The sequence below is a fragment of the Babylonia areolata genome, chromosome 6, assembly GCF_041734735.1.
Source record: "Babylonia areolata isolate BAREFJ2019XMU chromosome 6, ASM4173473v1, whole genome shotgun sequence".
Lineage (NCBI taxonomy): Eukaryota > Metazoa > Mollusca > Gastropoda > Neogastropoda > Buccinidae > Babylonia > Babylonia areolata.
Genome location: NC_134881.1, coordinates 13271257 through 13287944, shown reverse-complemented (window position 1 = coordinate 13287944; position 16688 = coordinate 13271257). Strand labels below are relative to the sequence as shown.

Genomic DNA, 16688 nt, shown 5'->3' with positions numbered 1-16688 from the left:
CACCCTTCCCCCCAAAAAAGAAAAAAACATACACACAAAAAAAACTACAACAAAAACCAATCAAAACAACTCCACCCCTCACCCAATTTGAAATTGGACCGGCTGAGGGAAAAGCTCACAACAATCCCTGCACAATCCCTCTTTCAAATCTCTCCCCATTCCCATCCCCTTACCACCCCCACCCCCATCCCCCACAAAAAAATCCTTCCCTCCCTCACCCAGACTGGACTGGTCGGTGAGGCTGAGGGAGCGGTCCAGGGAGTCACTGCTGGCAGCGCGGGTGTGGGTGTGGGTGTGGGTGAGGGAGGCGGGCTGGGGGAAGTGGATGGTGCGGCTGGACGACATCAGCTTGTGCAGACGGTCGTTGTCCGCTTTCAGTGCGTTCATCTCGTTCTGGGGACAAAGCGGTGATGAAGCATTGTTTACAACAGTATACATATGTATGACAGTCAGTTGTGTCCGACTATGACCATCAGAACAGCAGAGGAGGCATCTGCTTAGTATAGAAAATTTATACAATCCTTCCTCTTTGCATTCTGGGTAGAAAACAAACAATACAAATACATACACACACCCACTTGTACACCACACATCCTACCTTGACGTCAGTGTGGTAATATCCTCACTAAACAAACATGGGGATATATAATTCAGATACTGCCAAATCGTTTGCAGCACCATGCCAAACACATAAGCAAAACTACAATACACAGCACAAAGAAAAGAACAACGCACACATCACACACACACAAGCACACAGATTGATGTGGAAATATCCACCAAAACAAAAGGGTGAGACTAAATGCAGATTACTACCAACATGTTCACAGCACCCCACCAAACATATAAACAAATCTAACAATGCACAGCAACACACATACACACACACGCACTCCAAACCACCAAGAAAGTTACCTTCATTTTTGTCATGGTTTCTCGGAGCTGCTCCAGCTGATGGGCAGAGGACAGTGCCTCCAGGCGAATGTCCGTCAGCTTGGCGTCCTTCTCTCGTAGCTGCTGCTTGAGGACACCCACGTCTGCATCACTCAGTCTGCAGCAACACACACACCCAGCACTCATTCTGATGTCATCTGTTCTTATCATTTCTAACTCAGCCTGCAATCATGACTTCTTCTTCTTCTTCTTCTGCGTTCATGGGCTGCAACTCCTACGTTGACTCGTATGTACACGAGTGGACCTTTACGTGCATGACCGTTTTTACCCCGCCATGTAGGCAGCCATACTCTGTTTTCGGGGGTGTGCATGCTGGGTATGTTCTTGTTTCCATAACCCACCAAACGCTGACATGGATTACAGGATCTTTAACGTGCGTATTTGATCTTCTGCTTGCATATACACATGAAGGGGGTTCAGGCACAAGCAGGTCTGCACATATGTTGACCTGGGAGATCGTAAAAATCTCCACCCTTTACCCACCAGGTGCCGTCACCGTGATTCGAACCTGCGACCCTCAGATTGACAGTCCAACGCTTTAACCACTTGGCTATTGCGACCGTCATGACTTCTTATCATTTCCAACTCAGCCTGCAGTCAAGAGTTCTTATTATTTTCTAACTCAGCCTACTATCACGAGTTATCATTTTTTTCCCCCAAAAAAGTGGAAACTGCATATAGATTCCATCAGTCAAGCAGTTAAACCATCATGGTGGATGGTCACTGCCTTTACAAAGATGTCTGACAAGTATATTTTCCACAAACAAAACAAAGTCATCCCTCTCACAATAATTTGAGTAATGTCAGACATTAACAAGTAGCCCTCTCCACTAGACATAGACCTCCTAGCTGCTGTAATAATGATACTCTTCTTTGCCTCCCCATCAAACAGAATTTCCTTCACCAGCTTGCAGATTCTTTCTTTCTTTCTTTTTTTTTTTTTCAAACATACATATAAGTTCTTACCTGAGTTCTCATTCTTTAGTATTTTTTGTATGATGGCAGTGTCAAATCATGACCACAGAACAGCAGAGGAGGCATCTGCTGTCCTGACTATCCAGGCTAGACTGTGATTATAATGGAGAGTGTCTTACCAAAGTTACATCTTCACTCTCTCGGCCAAGAGGGTTTAAGGATAGTCAGTGTTGGGATGGTTCCCAAAGCCTGACTAGCCCCCAAGGCTGCAGCACTAAGAGCCAGCGCAATCTTGCCTCCTAGTTTCAAAGTCATAGTCCTTCACAAAAGACTAAACTGTAAATGACTTTCAATTACAGTGGAGACACCACTGATCATACAGCTCTCACTTTGCTGTTGGCCTAACTGTAAGCTTATGTCAGTCTGTGATGTAAGCCGGTTCTCATTCAATGCTATGCTAACAGTACCATTATGATACAAAAACCAGTCAGAGAGTGTGAGGAAGAAAGATCAGACCCCCACCCTCCCCGCCCCTCCTCCCATCCAAAGTTACTGCCTGTAATGATAAGTATTTATTCATTGTCTATGCGAATAATGTGATACAAAAATCGGTCAGAGAAAGTGAGAGGAATAAAGATCAAAGACATCATCCACCACCATCCTGTTTGGAGTTTTCATTCATCATCTGCCTAACATTATGATACAGAAATCAGTGTGAGTGACGAGAAAAAAGACCAGCCATAAACCGCCATCCAAAGTTACTGCCTGTTACGGTCAATTCCTATTCACTATCTATACTAACTGAATTATGATATGAAAAGCAGTCTGACATTGAGAGAAAGAAAGCTCCCCATCCAAAGTTACTGTCTCTAATGATGTGTTTTCATTCCTCAGTTGTGCTGATGATATCAAATTGCGAAAATCAGACTCAGATTGAATTAATAAATTTTTGAATCAATGAATTTAATTTTTTACGGTAACAGAATAAGCAGACAATGTTTTTTCATCAAGCCCTCAAAAAGGAAAAATGGAGAGGGGAGAGAGAGAGAGAGAGAGAGAGAGAGAGAGAGAGAGAGAGAGAGAGAGAGAGGGTGATGGAGATAGGGAGGGAGGTACATAGAGAGAGAGAGAGAGAGAGAGAGAGGAGGGGGATAGAAAAGGTGGGAATAGTGAGATACAGACAGAAAACTGGAACAACAGTTGTCCCTCCACCCCAAACCACCCAGACATGAAAGTCAAATACCCTCTATTACCTCACAGAAAAACTGCAAAAGACAAATTTACATATTTGTTACAACCAGAAGTCAAGGGTAAGCTTAAACACACAACAATAACAACAATAAAGAATCCTGGTCAAAGGAGACAACTCTCAGTACTTTCTTCTTCTTCTTCCTTTGATTAGTTTGTCAACTAACTACACGGTAATTTAGACACATCCACATTCATTCTAGCACTCACACACTTCCTCATACAATGGATGTAGAGAAGGGGTGAGGGATTAGATGTGGTGAAGGGGGTGGGGGAGGGGTGCTGAAACACACACACACACAACCCCCAGCCAACAGGGAAGCAGTGTGATGGTGGCATGGTCATCAGTCATACTATGGTACTTACTCCCCAGAGAAATGCATAAACAACAAATCCCAAACAAAAGAAAGGGGAAATAACTCCATGCTACTTACGCCCCGGAGGAATGTGAACTCTTGAGGGTGCCCATGGCCCCGGGCATGTGCCCGATCTGCATGAGCGGGGAGTTGGGAGCCGAGGCGTTGGTGCGGAAACTGTGGGGGTCCATCTCCACGTCCGAAAACGACCCCGTCTTGATCTTCTTGGGCTTCTTGCCCGAAAACGCCTTGCTGAAGGAACTGCGAAGCTGCCAGGCAAACAGCACCACACAGCTTTATTCATCTAACTGGTAATTAATATGATAATATGTGTGAATACAAAAACAAAAACTAATATACATATATATGTAAACACACACACGCACACACACACACACACACACACATATATATATATATATATATATAGAGAGAGAGAGAGAGAGAGAGAGAGAGAGAGAGAGAGAGAGAGAGAGAACAAGAACAAAAACTTTAATCTCCAGGCCTCCGGCCCTGGAAGGAGGTCAAAAGTACACACACACACACACACACACAGAGACAGAGAGAGAGAGAGAGAGTCTTGATAGTCAATCCAAAGATAAAAAACAGGACACCGCACCATGACCTGTTGGGCTCACTGGATGATGCATGTTTTGTGATTATAGATAAAATAATAAATCCAAGCCCAGATATCTTCGCTTTTCCATTAAGAAATGGAGAACACACCAAAAAAACAGTCTTGGTTAATCTTTTAACCTTTAAAACTGTCTTTGTGTTTGGGGTGGGGTGGTGGTTTTAAAAAGCTCCCACTTATGCCCACGTTGGTCCTAATGTATCTCCAAAAGGAAGGTTGGTTTCCACAGCAAACGACAGCTGTTTTGCACTATGTAGTGCTCATCGGGTTTGCTACCTGCTCTTGATAAATAACCGTTAATAAAGCACATATTGGATGGAGAATCGTTTTTGTGTAAGGAGTATGTATGTTCTTTTTGATTCTGTTTTTGACTGTCCTTTACTGTCCTTGAGTATATGCATTCCTACACTGTGGGAGCAACAGGATATTGGAACGTATATATATCTTTGTATATATGTGTGTGGGGTTGGGGGTGGGAGATATGGGCGTATGTGTGTGTGCTTGTACAAGTAAGTGTTCATCTCTGTGAGTGTGCATTTGTGTGTGTGTGTGTGTGTGTGTGCCGTGGAAGCTGCGATACTTAGACTAGAAATGAGTGTGTGGAGGAGGGGGGTAGAGGAGGTGCAAGGTAATGTGTGTGTGTGTGTGTGTGTTGGAACTCATGTACGTTTATATGTATTTGACTGTGCTTTCATATCTGTGAAACTGCATGTTTGGTGCATTTCTGTTGTGCATGTGTGGGTGTGTGTGTGAATGTGTGTCTTCATGTTTTACATTTACTCGCTTATTTATCACCATTGTTGTCTTATTTATTGATTTATTTTTATTATTATTAGTATTTATTTATTTTATTTTATTTTTTTTATTTTTTGTTTATTTATTTTTTCTTAATCATTTTATTAGTATTACTATTATTATTACTACTACCTTTTTCTATATTATAATTATTATTCATTTATTTATTTATTTATGTAAGCTATCTATTATTTATTCCCCCGCTTTTTTTTTCTTTTTTTTTTTTCTCAAGGCCTGACTAAGCGCGTTGGGTTACGCTGCTGGTCAGGCATCTGCTTGGAAGATGTGGTGTAGCGTATATGGTTTGTCCGAACGCAGTGACGCCTCCTTGAGCAACTGAAACTGAAAACTGAAACTGTCCTTTACTATTGTTTATGTATGTAAGTGCCTGGTTTCTGCTTAGAAGCAAGCTGTTAAAGACCAGTCTCTTTATTCTGGCATATTGCCACTTTAAGTTGGGTAATGTGGTTGCATTTCTATGTTTTGTGTTACTTATATTTTCATGTGTGTTAAGTCATTGAAGTAAACAAATAATAAAGTGTGTTTGTCCAAGGCAAAACCATCAATACTTAATCAAAGAATACATCACTGTACAACAGACTATGTATCAACTCGAATCAACTAATTATTAATGCAAAAAAATTAATTAGATGAAGAGAAAAATGTGTAGAAGAATGCATAGAAGAAGGTAAAACAGCAAAAAGCAAAATATTGAGATCAGAACTAATGCTACAGAGAAAAAAAAAAAACAATAAAAGAAAGACAAATAAATAAAATAAAAACACCCTTCCTTATTTAGATCCTTTGAAAAATACAACAGATGCAAATGAAAACTATAATAAATGCAAACAAAAATGAAACATCCCAAATCCACACTAGTAGCCAACACAGCAAACCTGCCAGCTATTCTATGCACCAGTTTGACAAGATCAGTACATCATGCCAAACATACAAAATACACACCATGCCTGCCTTATAGGAAAACACGCCAGCACTGCTCCATACACTCTGCACACATCCCATAACTTCTTCAACACATATACCATTTCTGATAAAATAGGAGGCGATACTTTTCTCTGCAACACGACCCACGCACCTTGCAACATTGTGCACCTACTGAATGATTAAAATCTGTCAAACCACTGTTGTGAATCAGAATTGTGTCATGGTCCACCAGAAATATGATGTTAGTGGCAATGAAAACAAATGAAGCCTTCCCATGAATCAGAGGTAAATTTATCTATCATTTTTTATTTATTCTTTTTATTTTAATTTATTTATTTATTATTTTTTTCTTTTTTTTTCTCAAGGCCTAAGTGCGTTGGGTTACGCTGCTGGTCAGGCATCTGCTTGGCAGATGTGGTGTAGCGTATATAGATCTGACCGAACGCAGTGACGCCTCCTTGAGCTACTGATACTGATCAGAATGGATTTGACCGAACGCAGTGACGCCTCCTTGAGCTACTGATACTGATCAGAATGGATTTGACCGAAATGTGACGCCTCCTTGAGCTACTGATACTGATCAGAGTTAAAACAGCTCACAAACAACTCACGAAGGGTGCATGGACAGGACAGATTCAAGAAGGTGGACTTTGACACAGGACAGGAAAGCAGATGATGCAACATGTAGAGAAAGTTTCGGTAATGATATCAGGGCTTCAACATCCCTTGAACATGGCTGCAGCAGTGAAATGATCAACCGACTTATACTCTATTTCTTATTTATCATGTCAATGTGCATCTTATAAAATGCTTTGCCTTATGTAATAATAGCACTGGAGATTCTTTAACTCTGTCACTGTCACGTTTCTGAGTGAAAAACACTCCCCAGTGCCAAATATTTCAGATACAATGCTCTAAGTCACAGGCTTTGGTTCAAGTCAAAACAACCCAGTGGACTTGTTCACTTCAAAGTGGGTCAGGGGGCTAGTTATTGTTCTGTTAGCGGGAAACTGGCTGCAGCTGTTAACCTTTGTCACAATGTGAAAAGTGGTTTTGTTAATGTGACCCTTGATGTTGACTAAAGTCGCCTGTGGTGGTGCACTGTCTAGTCAACTAAAGTCGCCTATGATTGTGAAAGAGTCAAAATTTGGAGAATGACCCTTACAATCTGCAGCACTTTTTTTTTCCCATTCTCTCTGTATTTCTTTATTCATGACATTTTTTAAAGTGTAACATTACTTGAGATATTGTGCAATACCCCAATAAGCTTCCGTAAAAAATTATTTTATTCTATTTTTGGAAAATCTGCAGCACCTTGTAGACAGTGAACAACACAGTAAGACACCGAACTTACCCATCCTTTCTTCTTGGCGGCCTTGCTGCCCCTCCTCCCCTCGCCATCGGTGGCGGCGGACTGCTGGCTGGTCATGCTGCAGGCACTGGACAGACTGTTGATGCTGCTCACACTGTCTGAGGAGATCTGCCGTGCAATGCTGGCCCCGCTCTCCATCACTGGAAGGCATAGTATTACCAGTATTATCATTGTTATCAGTACTGGATTTTTCTTCTTCTTTTTTTGCTGCCCCATCATCAGCACCGTTTCAGCGGCGTTACTCCCACGCCGCTCATTTAGATTCCCCCATACACGGCCACACCCAGTTTTGTACGTCACAGTTCCAGCGTCGGCAGTCCGCAGGGAACCATCGATGTTAGGTTGCCAGGAGGCCACACACTAGAGGAGACCCTGCACTGCTGCTGCGTCACATCAGTGGTGTTAAGTGGTGCCTGATTTAATGTACTTAGGACACCACCTACTAAGCCCCCTACTAACGACAATAATGGCTTAGTCGCGGAGCCAGACTGAGTGAGTGTCCCTCCCAGAGTGGAGACACAACACCCCCCCATGAATCTGCCGACACTGACGACATTGACAGGACTCACCCCAAGCACAGAAGTGGAGGGGTATTGAAACAGGTCACCATGAGAGCAGGGCATAAAAGGCCACAGACTTTGAGACTGTTTTGTCTATATTGATGATGATGGAGGAGGAGGATGACAATGATGAAGACGATGTTGCTATGGAGGTCTTTGGATATAGAGTAGATTTGCCTTGCAATGCTCGCCCCACTCTCGATCATTAAAAGGCAGTAGTACTACTATTATTATCACTATCATTATTATTACTATTCTTGGATAGAGAGTAGATCTGCTGTCCAACGCTTACCCCACTCTCCATCATTGGAAAGCATTAGTACTACCATTATTATTATTATTATGATTATTATTATCATTATCAAAGAATGTCACAGATCTGCCAGGCAATGCTCACCCTGCTTTCCATCACTGGAAGGCAGTAGTACTACCATTATCATCATTACTATTATGATTATTATTATCATTCTTGGATATAAAGTAGGTCTGCCGCGCAATGCTTGCCCCACTCTCCATCACTGGTAGGCAGTAGTACTACCATTACTATTATCATTATTATTCTTGGATACAGAGTAGGTCTGCTGTGCAAAGTTCACCCCGCTTTCCATCACTGGAAGGCAGTAGTATTACCATCTTTATCATTGTTATTATCATTATTACCATTATTAAAGATTATTACAGATCTACCATGCAATGTTTGCCCCCCTCTCCATCACTGGAAGGCATAGTACTACCATTATTACTATTATTATCATTATTAAAGAATAACACAGATCTGCCATGCAATGCTCACCCCACTCTCCATCACTGGAAGGCAGTAGTACTACCATTATTATTATTATTATTATCATTCAATATCAAAGCAGATCTGCTGCATGATGCCCACACCACTCTCCATCACTTCACGGCATTATTTTCTATCTTATCATCATCATCATCATTATTGAAGAATATTACAGGAGATCTCACTCTGCAAGGCATTATTATCTGTTATCACTTACTGTCAACATGACAATACACCTGAGTCCAAAATATGTAAAATACAGAGTGCATTTAAATATGAATACATAAACACTAATACTGAAACACTGGCTGATAAACAGACTGGTATTTGCGTTGTGCCCAGAACAGAAATACTTACAGAAAAGGTAAGTTTTCAAATCTGACTTAAAGGAATGGAGATCAGGTGCACTTCTGAGAGATGATGGTAGAGAATTTCAAACTTGGGGAACTTACACTCTGAAAGACCTATTTCCTGTGTATTTCTGATTAGTCCTTGGGACTTAAAAGCAACTTCTCAAAACTGGATCTTTATATTCTACATGGTTCATAAGTTTCCAGTGCAGAAGACATATACAAGGAAAGAGACTCATCAAAATGTCTGAAGGTGAGTGTTGCCAGCCTATTTTGAATGTGGGACTCTATAGGAAGCCAGTTAACTGATTCAGAAGTGGTGTAACATCTGCAGATTTCATTTTGGCATTATTATTGGTATTATTATCACTATTATTACAATCATTATTATCATCATTCAAAAGGATATTGAAGGAGATCTGCCACCCAATTCTCAAGGCCTGACTAAGTATGTTGGGTTATGTTGCTGGTCAGGCATCTGCTTGGCAGATGTGGCATGGTGTATATGGATTTGTCCGAACGCAGTGACACCTCCTTGAGAAACTGAACTGAAATGAACTGCCACCCAATGCCTGCCTCGCTCTCAGTCACTGCAAATCATTATCATCATTATCAACCGCTTAACTGCTGACTTGGTGAATTAAGATGAACATCAGTTTCAGTGCAGTTTATATGGTGCCAGTGATTTTACTGCTCAGAAAGTAATGTAATCCGAAGAGGATGAATCACCAGTAAAAAAAACAACAACAAAAAATGGTGACTAATATTCTGAACTGTAAGCTCAGTTTTATCTCAGGTGACTGCCTTTCATTGAGGAGCACCCTTGTCAGCAGCATTTAGGGGGTTAAAGAATATTTGTGGAGCGTGTAACTACATGGTACTACTTGTTTTACAATGACACAAAGAATGCTTTAAAAAAATGATACAAACATAAAAAACACAACTTGAAAATAAACAATGCTCAATGTATCTAGAGCACAAAGCCATATGCACAGTTGATCTGTTCAAATGTGCACACACACACACACACAGACACAACCACACACACACACACACACAAACTCCACAAATGTATGTATGTATGTATGTATGTGTATATATATATATATATATATATATATATATATATATATATATATATATATATATACACACACACACAAACTCTTACAACAACAAATGTAATACACAATCATATCCATACACATCTTCTTTTCAGTTTTCTGCCCCTAGTATGTCACATTTGTCACTTCTCTCTGGCTGGCACCCGGCCAAAAGACAATGTGCAGGAACCAGAACTCTTAATTTGTCATGAAGGAAGGGGACATTTGGCACAGTGCCAGTGCTCAACAGACTGCAGGGCCTTAGAGACTGTAGCAGGGGCTGAGGTGTGTGTGCGCGCGCGCGCCCGCGTGTGTGTGTGTGTGTGTGTGCGTGCGAGAGCAAGAGAGAGAGAGAGAGACTGACAGACAGACAGACTAGGAGACAGAGAGAGACTCCGTGTGTGTGCGTGTGTGCGTGCGTGTGTGTGTCTGTGCGTGAGAGAGAGAGAGAGAGAGAGAGAGAGAGAGAGAGACACACACACACAGACAGACAGACTGAGAGACAGAGATTCCGTGTGTGTGTGTGTGTGTGTGTGTGTGTGTGTGTGTGTGTGTGTGTGTGCGTGCGTGCGTGCGTGCGTGCGTGCGTGCGTGCGTGCGTGCGTGCATGCGCTTGTGTGTGTGTGTGTGTGTCACGCGCTGCACATGCGCGCTCACTTTAACAAAAACGGGAATGGATGGTGGCATGGTGCCAGAAAAAAAACAACAAAACCCCCCCCCACACACAAACCATGTACTGACCAGACTGCAGGTCCTTGGAGACCATGGCCGGGGAGGTGTGGCGGCGGCTGGTGGCGGGGCTGAGCACGGTGGGGTCAGCGATGGCCAGCCCGCTCTGCCGCCTCAGGGCCTCGATAGTCACCCGCAGCTCGTTCAGCTCCGAGTCCTGCTCACACAGTGCAGGGACAGTGAAGTGCGGTGGTGGGGAATTGAGAATCGGTAAAGTGGTTGTGGGGAATTGAGAATCGGTAAAGTGGTGGTGGGGGAATTGAGAATCGGTAAAGTGGTGGTGGGGAATTGAGAATCGGTAAAGTGGTTGTGGGGAACTGAGAATCGGTAAAGTGGTGGTGGGGGAATTGAGAATCGGTAAAGTGGTGGTGGGGAATTGAGAATCAGTCAAGTGGTTGTGGGGACTTGAGAATCGGTCAAGTGGTTGTTGGGAATTGAGAATCGGTAAAGTGGTTGTGGGGACTTGAGAATCGGTAAAGTGGTTGTGGGGAATTGAGAATCGGTCAAGTGGTTGTTGGGAATTGAGAATCGGTAAAGTGGTGGTGGGGAATTGAGGATCGGTAATGTGGTGGTGGGGAACTGAGAATCGGTAATGTGGTTGTGGGGAATTGAGAATCGGTAATGTGGTGGTGGGGAATTGAGAATCGGTAATGTGGTTGTGGGGAACTGAGGATCGGTAATGTGGTTGTGGGGAATTGAGAATCGGTAAAGTGGTGGTGGGGAAGTGAGAATCGGTAAAGTGCATGCACGCACATACTGATCTGATTGAACTATGACACAAAGGTCTGAAGAATGCATAGAAAGTGGACGCCGATTACTGAAACGAGCAGTTTGGAACATTGTTTTTCTTCGTGAAATATTTGTTTTGTATCTCTTTCCCGGCTTTCATCCACAGAACATCCTCACCACAATACTGAAAATGAAAACCCAGCCCATGTAGATCTAGTCTCTATGCTGTCTTTACAAAAAAAAAGAAAAGAAAAAGAAAAAAGAAAAAAATGGGAGTAAAAAAAGAAAGAAAAAGAGAAAGAAAGAAAGAAAGAAGAAGAAGAAAAAAGATTTAACACCTGCAACTGAATCTTGGATGAGAACGAGATATCACGCCAAGTAACAAACACAACTGTCCATGATCAGACACTCACACCTGCTGTGTCAAGGGGTAGACGGAGTGCATTAACAACCAGAGAGAAAAAAAAAGAAAAGAAAAAAAAGTGTGCGTCTATCACTCCCATAAATCATGTTTTGCCGATTACACGTTTCAGACACTAAGCCAACACCATTAGGAGAACTTAACACCCACTTAATTCTCCCGTGCTTGCTACAAAACATGCCACAGATAAATCTGGGTCGTGATGTATACGCCTCTCATGATGCACCCAACCGCGGGTTTTAAACAGGCGAAGACAGAGCGTACCCGCGCTAACAGGACTGACAGGCACGATATAGCTGAAACGTATCGCCGATCACTAAACGTGAGTGAACATGGGGTTATCCTGCACTGGGTGAAAGGTGCGGAGGGACGTTAAAAGTCAACCGTTTCTCAACATGTTATCTTGTCACAACAGATCATGAATGCTAAATGCAGTTCAACTGAGGACTTAAGCATTTCTGCACTGTTGTTGTTGTTGTTAAGTATGTGAGGTTTTCTGCGTGCAAAGGCCTACACGTACAGAAAAGAGCAAGAATTATTCCTCTGAGCGTATGTATGGAGTCGAATGTACGTGGAAATATCACCAGAGGGATCAGAAACAGCAGCATGAATAGTGAGACTGCTGTCTGATCAATGTCACCAAAATAACAGGCACTATTGCTATTGCTGTTTCAACAATCTTAAACTACAAAATGCAGTTTAGCATAATTATATGAAATATCACTTCGAATAACAAGATCATTCTTCATTATCATCATCACTGTTTTAATGCTATCCCAGTATGCCAAGTGATCACCAATGGAAACTTTGTTCTTTGTTGTTATCCTTATCCATTGTAGTCATGGAAGCTGATGTAAGCCCTTGTGTTTTAAAGTGTGCACATCAGTTCGTTCATGTTTTCATGTAATTTCCAATCATTATTTTTTTTCCTACCATACAGCTTCAGATCATCAATAAATCACCAGTCCGTGAGAATATCTACACTAAATAAGTACAGACCAGTTGCACGTATGGGTGTAGTTATGAAAATACTTGGGAGTCCTTTACTGTTTTAAGTCCGTGACAAACTTCTTTCACAAATGTATTGCCGTTTACCTATCCGGCAAACAGGTCTGTTCTGGATGCTGTGTTTCTAGGCTTTCAATGTGTTCTCCAGCATCCAGTGTCTAAATGTTCATTAACATATTATTGTCCCTGATTTTAGTTGAGCATTCAGTACAACAATAGTTTCTTCCCAGCTCAACACTCAGCCCATCAAGCTAAATGCCGACACCAGTTTGTGTCAACAAGTTTCTGACTTTCAAACATTAAGTCCCCCGAAGGGGGGGAGAGCAAACATCTGACTTGAACTCTGGTGTGACGGGCGCAATAGCCGAGTGGTTAAAGCGTTGGACTGTCAATCTGAGGGTCCCGGGTTCGAATCACGGTGACGGCGCCTGGTGGGTAAAGGGTGGAGATTTTTACGATCTCCCAGGTCAACATATGTGCAGACCTGCTAGTGTCTGAACCCCCTTCGTGTGTATATGCAAGCAGAAGATCAAATACGCACGTTAAAGATCCTGTAATCCATGTCAGCGTTCGGTGGGTTATGGAAACAAGAACATACCCAGCATGCACACCCCCGAAAACGGAGTATGGCTGCCTACATGGCGGGGTAAAAATGGTCATACACGTAAAAGCCCACTCGTGTGCATACGAGTGAACGCAGAAGAAGAACTCTGGTGGGCATCAAGGTTCTCTTTTATCTCCCCCACTACTTACCCCGTTTATGATGTCTGCTCCAAACAACTAACTTGGGGGAAATGTAGGTCTGTGCTTCCTGACTGTGTCAGACACAAGGAAAGACAGCAGACTAATTTCCCCGCGGTGTGTTCTCACCAGCTATCACTTCCATCTCACAGTCTTTTCTGTCAGCTCTTACCACAGGGAGGAAACTACTTTCTTCCACTGTCTGGTGCAAGGTGCTGAAAAGACATCAGGACAGCTGGGGGAGAATTTCCGAAAGACTCCCTGCAGGTGACCAGGTTAGTTTCTCAATCTCCCTGCCACTGCCATAAAAATTCTCTGGTGATGCAAACGCGATTATCATCATATTCTGTTATGATAATATCATAATGAAAATCTATGCTCTAACGATGAAGAATAAGCCTACAAGGAAAGAGATTGAGAAAATCGTTGTATTGTGCACAGTTTAAAATGTAAAGTAAAAATACTGAACGGGATGTACAAAAAAAGAAAAAAAAAAAAAAAAAAAAAAAAAAAAGAAAAAAAAAAAAGAAATGCTGATTTATGCATAGACTTAAAGCTGCTCTTACCATACATTGCTTGTGAGTGACCAGCGTATAACTGGCAAAACCATTTGGGTTTTCATGCTTGCGTACTGACAATAAATATATATATTAATTATATATATATATATTTGAGATCGGTGCAAATTCAAGATTTTTTAAATTTATTATCATTTTTTTAGGATTGTGTTGCGGAATAAATATAGCAATCATGACCCACTTCTGCTTGTCAATCATTGAAAATAAGCATACTTTCCTACCCCGAGTCACTGACTGGTATAAGGTGTGATTGTGTAAACAGCGGGGCGAAGATGGACGAAACAGTGAAGACTGCCTCTTAGTAACCCTGTGTTGCAAACGTCCACCTTAGGAAAATATCTTCAGCCTGCGTAGGAAATTGCAAAGCGAGACCTGATCATATCTGACAAGCTGCACCCGTTCAACCCCAAGTATGCAAATCTTTCTCATCTGGCAGAAAATATTGCAACACAAAATGTTGTAAATCTAGCCATGCAAAGAATGGATTTTATCCGACTGCTGTAAAAGACATCACTTAATTCCACCCACCCCCTCTCTCTCTCTCTCTCTCGCGACATAATATCGCCTAATCTAGTATTATAATGTTGATCCTGTGTTCCCAGTAATGTCGCTCTAAATCTAACAAAGACAACACACACACACACACACACACACATGAACACACACGCGCGCGCGCACACACACATACACATCTATATATGCATGAGATGTGCGAAAAGTGCTGCCATCTTCACATTTACTATATGATGCGATTTCGACCTGAAAGAAATGAGCTGCTTGAGGCTTTGCATAAAATGCTTGAGTGCAACCTCCCCCCCCCCCTCCCAACTTTTGTTTAGGTAACTACATCTTCATAGAACATTGATATTTTGTCGCAATTGTTAAGACATGCACGTAATACATCAGTTTTTCAATCATCTCCTAACTTAAAAAAAAAAAAAAATCTTTTTTTTCTTCTCTCTCTCCCGAAATCAGCTGTAAGCAGCTGAGCCGGGTTCACAATCCTGGACAGAGAGACGCTCCTTCACCTTCATCTGGGTGGTAATCAACACACACACACACACACACGACAGACTGAGAGTCATGCTGAGACCACCTCCGTGCAACCTCACGTCTCAGTGTGCATAAGCATAAAACACCTGCTTCTTCCACGTACACACGGCGTCTCTCTTCACAATATGCTCTCCTGCCAACACCAGTTGTGAGGTGGTTTTTTGGGGGTCCCCCCCCCCCCCCCCGCCTCTTCCCTGCCACAGCTATACGTTATATCCCCCCCCCCCACCCCCAACTCCCCCAAAAGCCTGGCCAGTCACACACGTGCGTACTCACGTCCTGTGGACATGCGTTTTAAATCTGTCTGTCTGCCCAGCGAGGTTGAACGCGAGCACGCATGGGATCCCACGCATGTACTGACATCACTGCAACAGGTCCCGTTTGTACGTTCACAAACTGAACGCTTGATGAACTTTTTCCAGTCCTTCCACGATCACCCACCTACAGCCTGAATGACTTGTGTGTGTGTGTGTGTGTGTGTGTGTGTGTGTGTGTGTGTGTGTGTGAGTGAGTGAGCGAACGAGCTAGAGCGAGAGCGAGAGAGAGTGTGTGTTTACACGTGTGTGTGTGTGCGCACGTGTGTGTGTGCGTGTGTGTGTGTGTGTGTGTGTGTGTGTGTGTGTGTGTGAGAGAGAGAGAGAGAGAGAGAGACAGTGTGTTCACGCATGTGTGCGCGCACATGTGTGTGTGTGTGTGTGTGTGTGTGTGTGTGTGTGCGCGCGTGTGTGAAGGAGGAAGGACAGAGAGCAAGAGAGATTACGGGCTAAGGGGAGAGAAAAGTCAGAGTGCCAGCATGTGTTTATGAACGTTCATCAACTTTAACGATATAAGAGTATGAGAGAGTGGGTGTGAGAAAGATAAACTGAGGGGGCGTGAGAGAGAGAGAGAGAGAGAGAGAAACCAAGGCAGAAGCAAATGTCAAAAAAACAGAGAACGGGAGAGAGATTGGCAAGCAGACAGAGACAGACAGACAGACAGAGATAAGAATCAGGAGAGCTCTTTTCACTCCATCAAGTTAACATTTCCCATACCTTCACTGACAAAACATGAACTGAATTTACTTTTTTTACGACTGGCAAGATCTTGGAAATATGAGAGCATGTCTGCGTAAGTGAACGAAAAAAAAGAAAGAAAAAAAAAAGATGATTGTTATTATCAAAACAGAAAAAAGTGGGAGTAAAAATAACATAACTCAGCTGCTGCTTTCAGTCTCGGAAGGAAAACACAACAAGAATAGTAACAAATCAAAACAAGACGGTCAGGCCAAGTAAATATCCCCCCATTTACGTGGTACCAGTAAATGCACAGGGTCTCTACAGTCATGATCTTGAACTCTGAAGGTAAGAAGTGACAGTCACAGGGGAGAGATCTGAACGGTACCTATTTTAAAAGAATCCCAAAGTTCACTAAAGA

The 16688-nt window shown here is 42.5% G+C and overlaps 1 protein-coding gene across 3 annotated transcripts in view; it reads right to left on the bottom strand.

Annotated features, from left to right (window-relative positions):
- LOC143282752 (uncharacterized) overlaps nucleotides 1–16688 on the bottom strand; it is a 330537-nt gene that overhangs the window by 16582 nt on the left and 297267 nt on the right. For all 3 annotated transcript variants that reach the window (XM_076588501.1, XM_076588503.1, XM_076588502.1), the window contains exons 15-19: nucleotides 10758–10902; nucleotides 7202–7359; nucleotides 3552–3742; nucleotides 916–1051; nucleotides 219–393 (exon numbers count right to left, since the gene is read on the bottom strand). In XM_076588501.1, the coding sequence (XP_076444616.1) occupies nucleotides 219–393; nucleotides 916–1051; nucleotides 3552–3742; nucleotides 7202–7359; nucleotides 10758–10902 (805 nt within the window). The remainder of the gene's footprint in view (nucleotides 1–218; nucleotides 394–915; nucleotides 1052–3551; nucleotides 3743–7201; nucleotides 7360–10757; nucleotides 10903–16688) is intronic.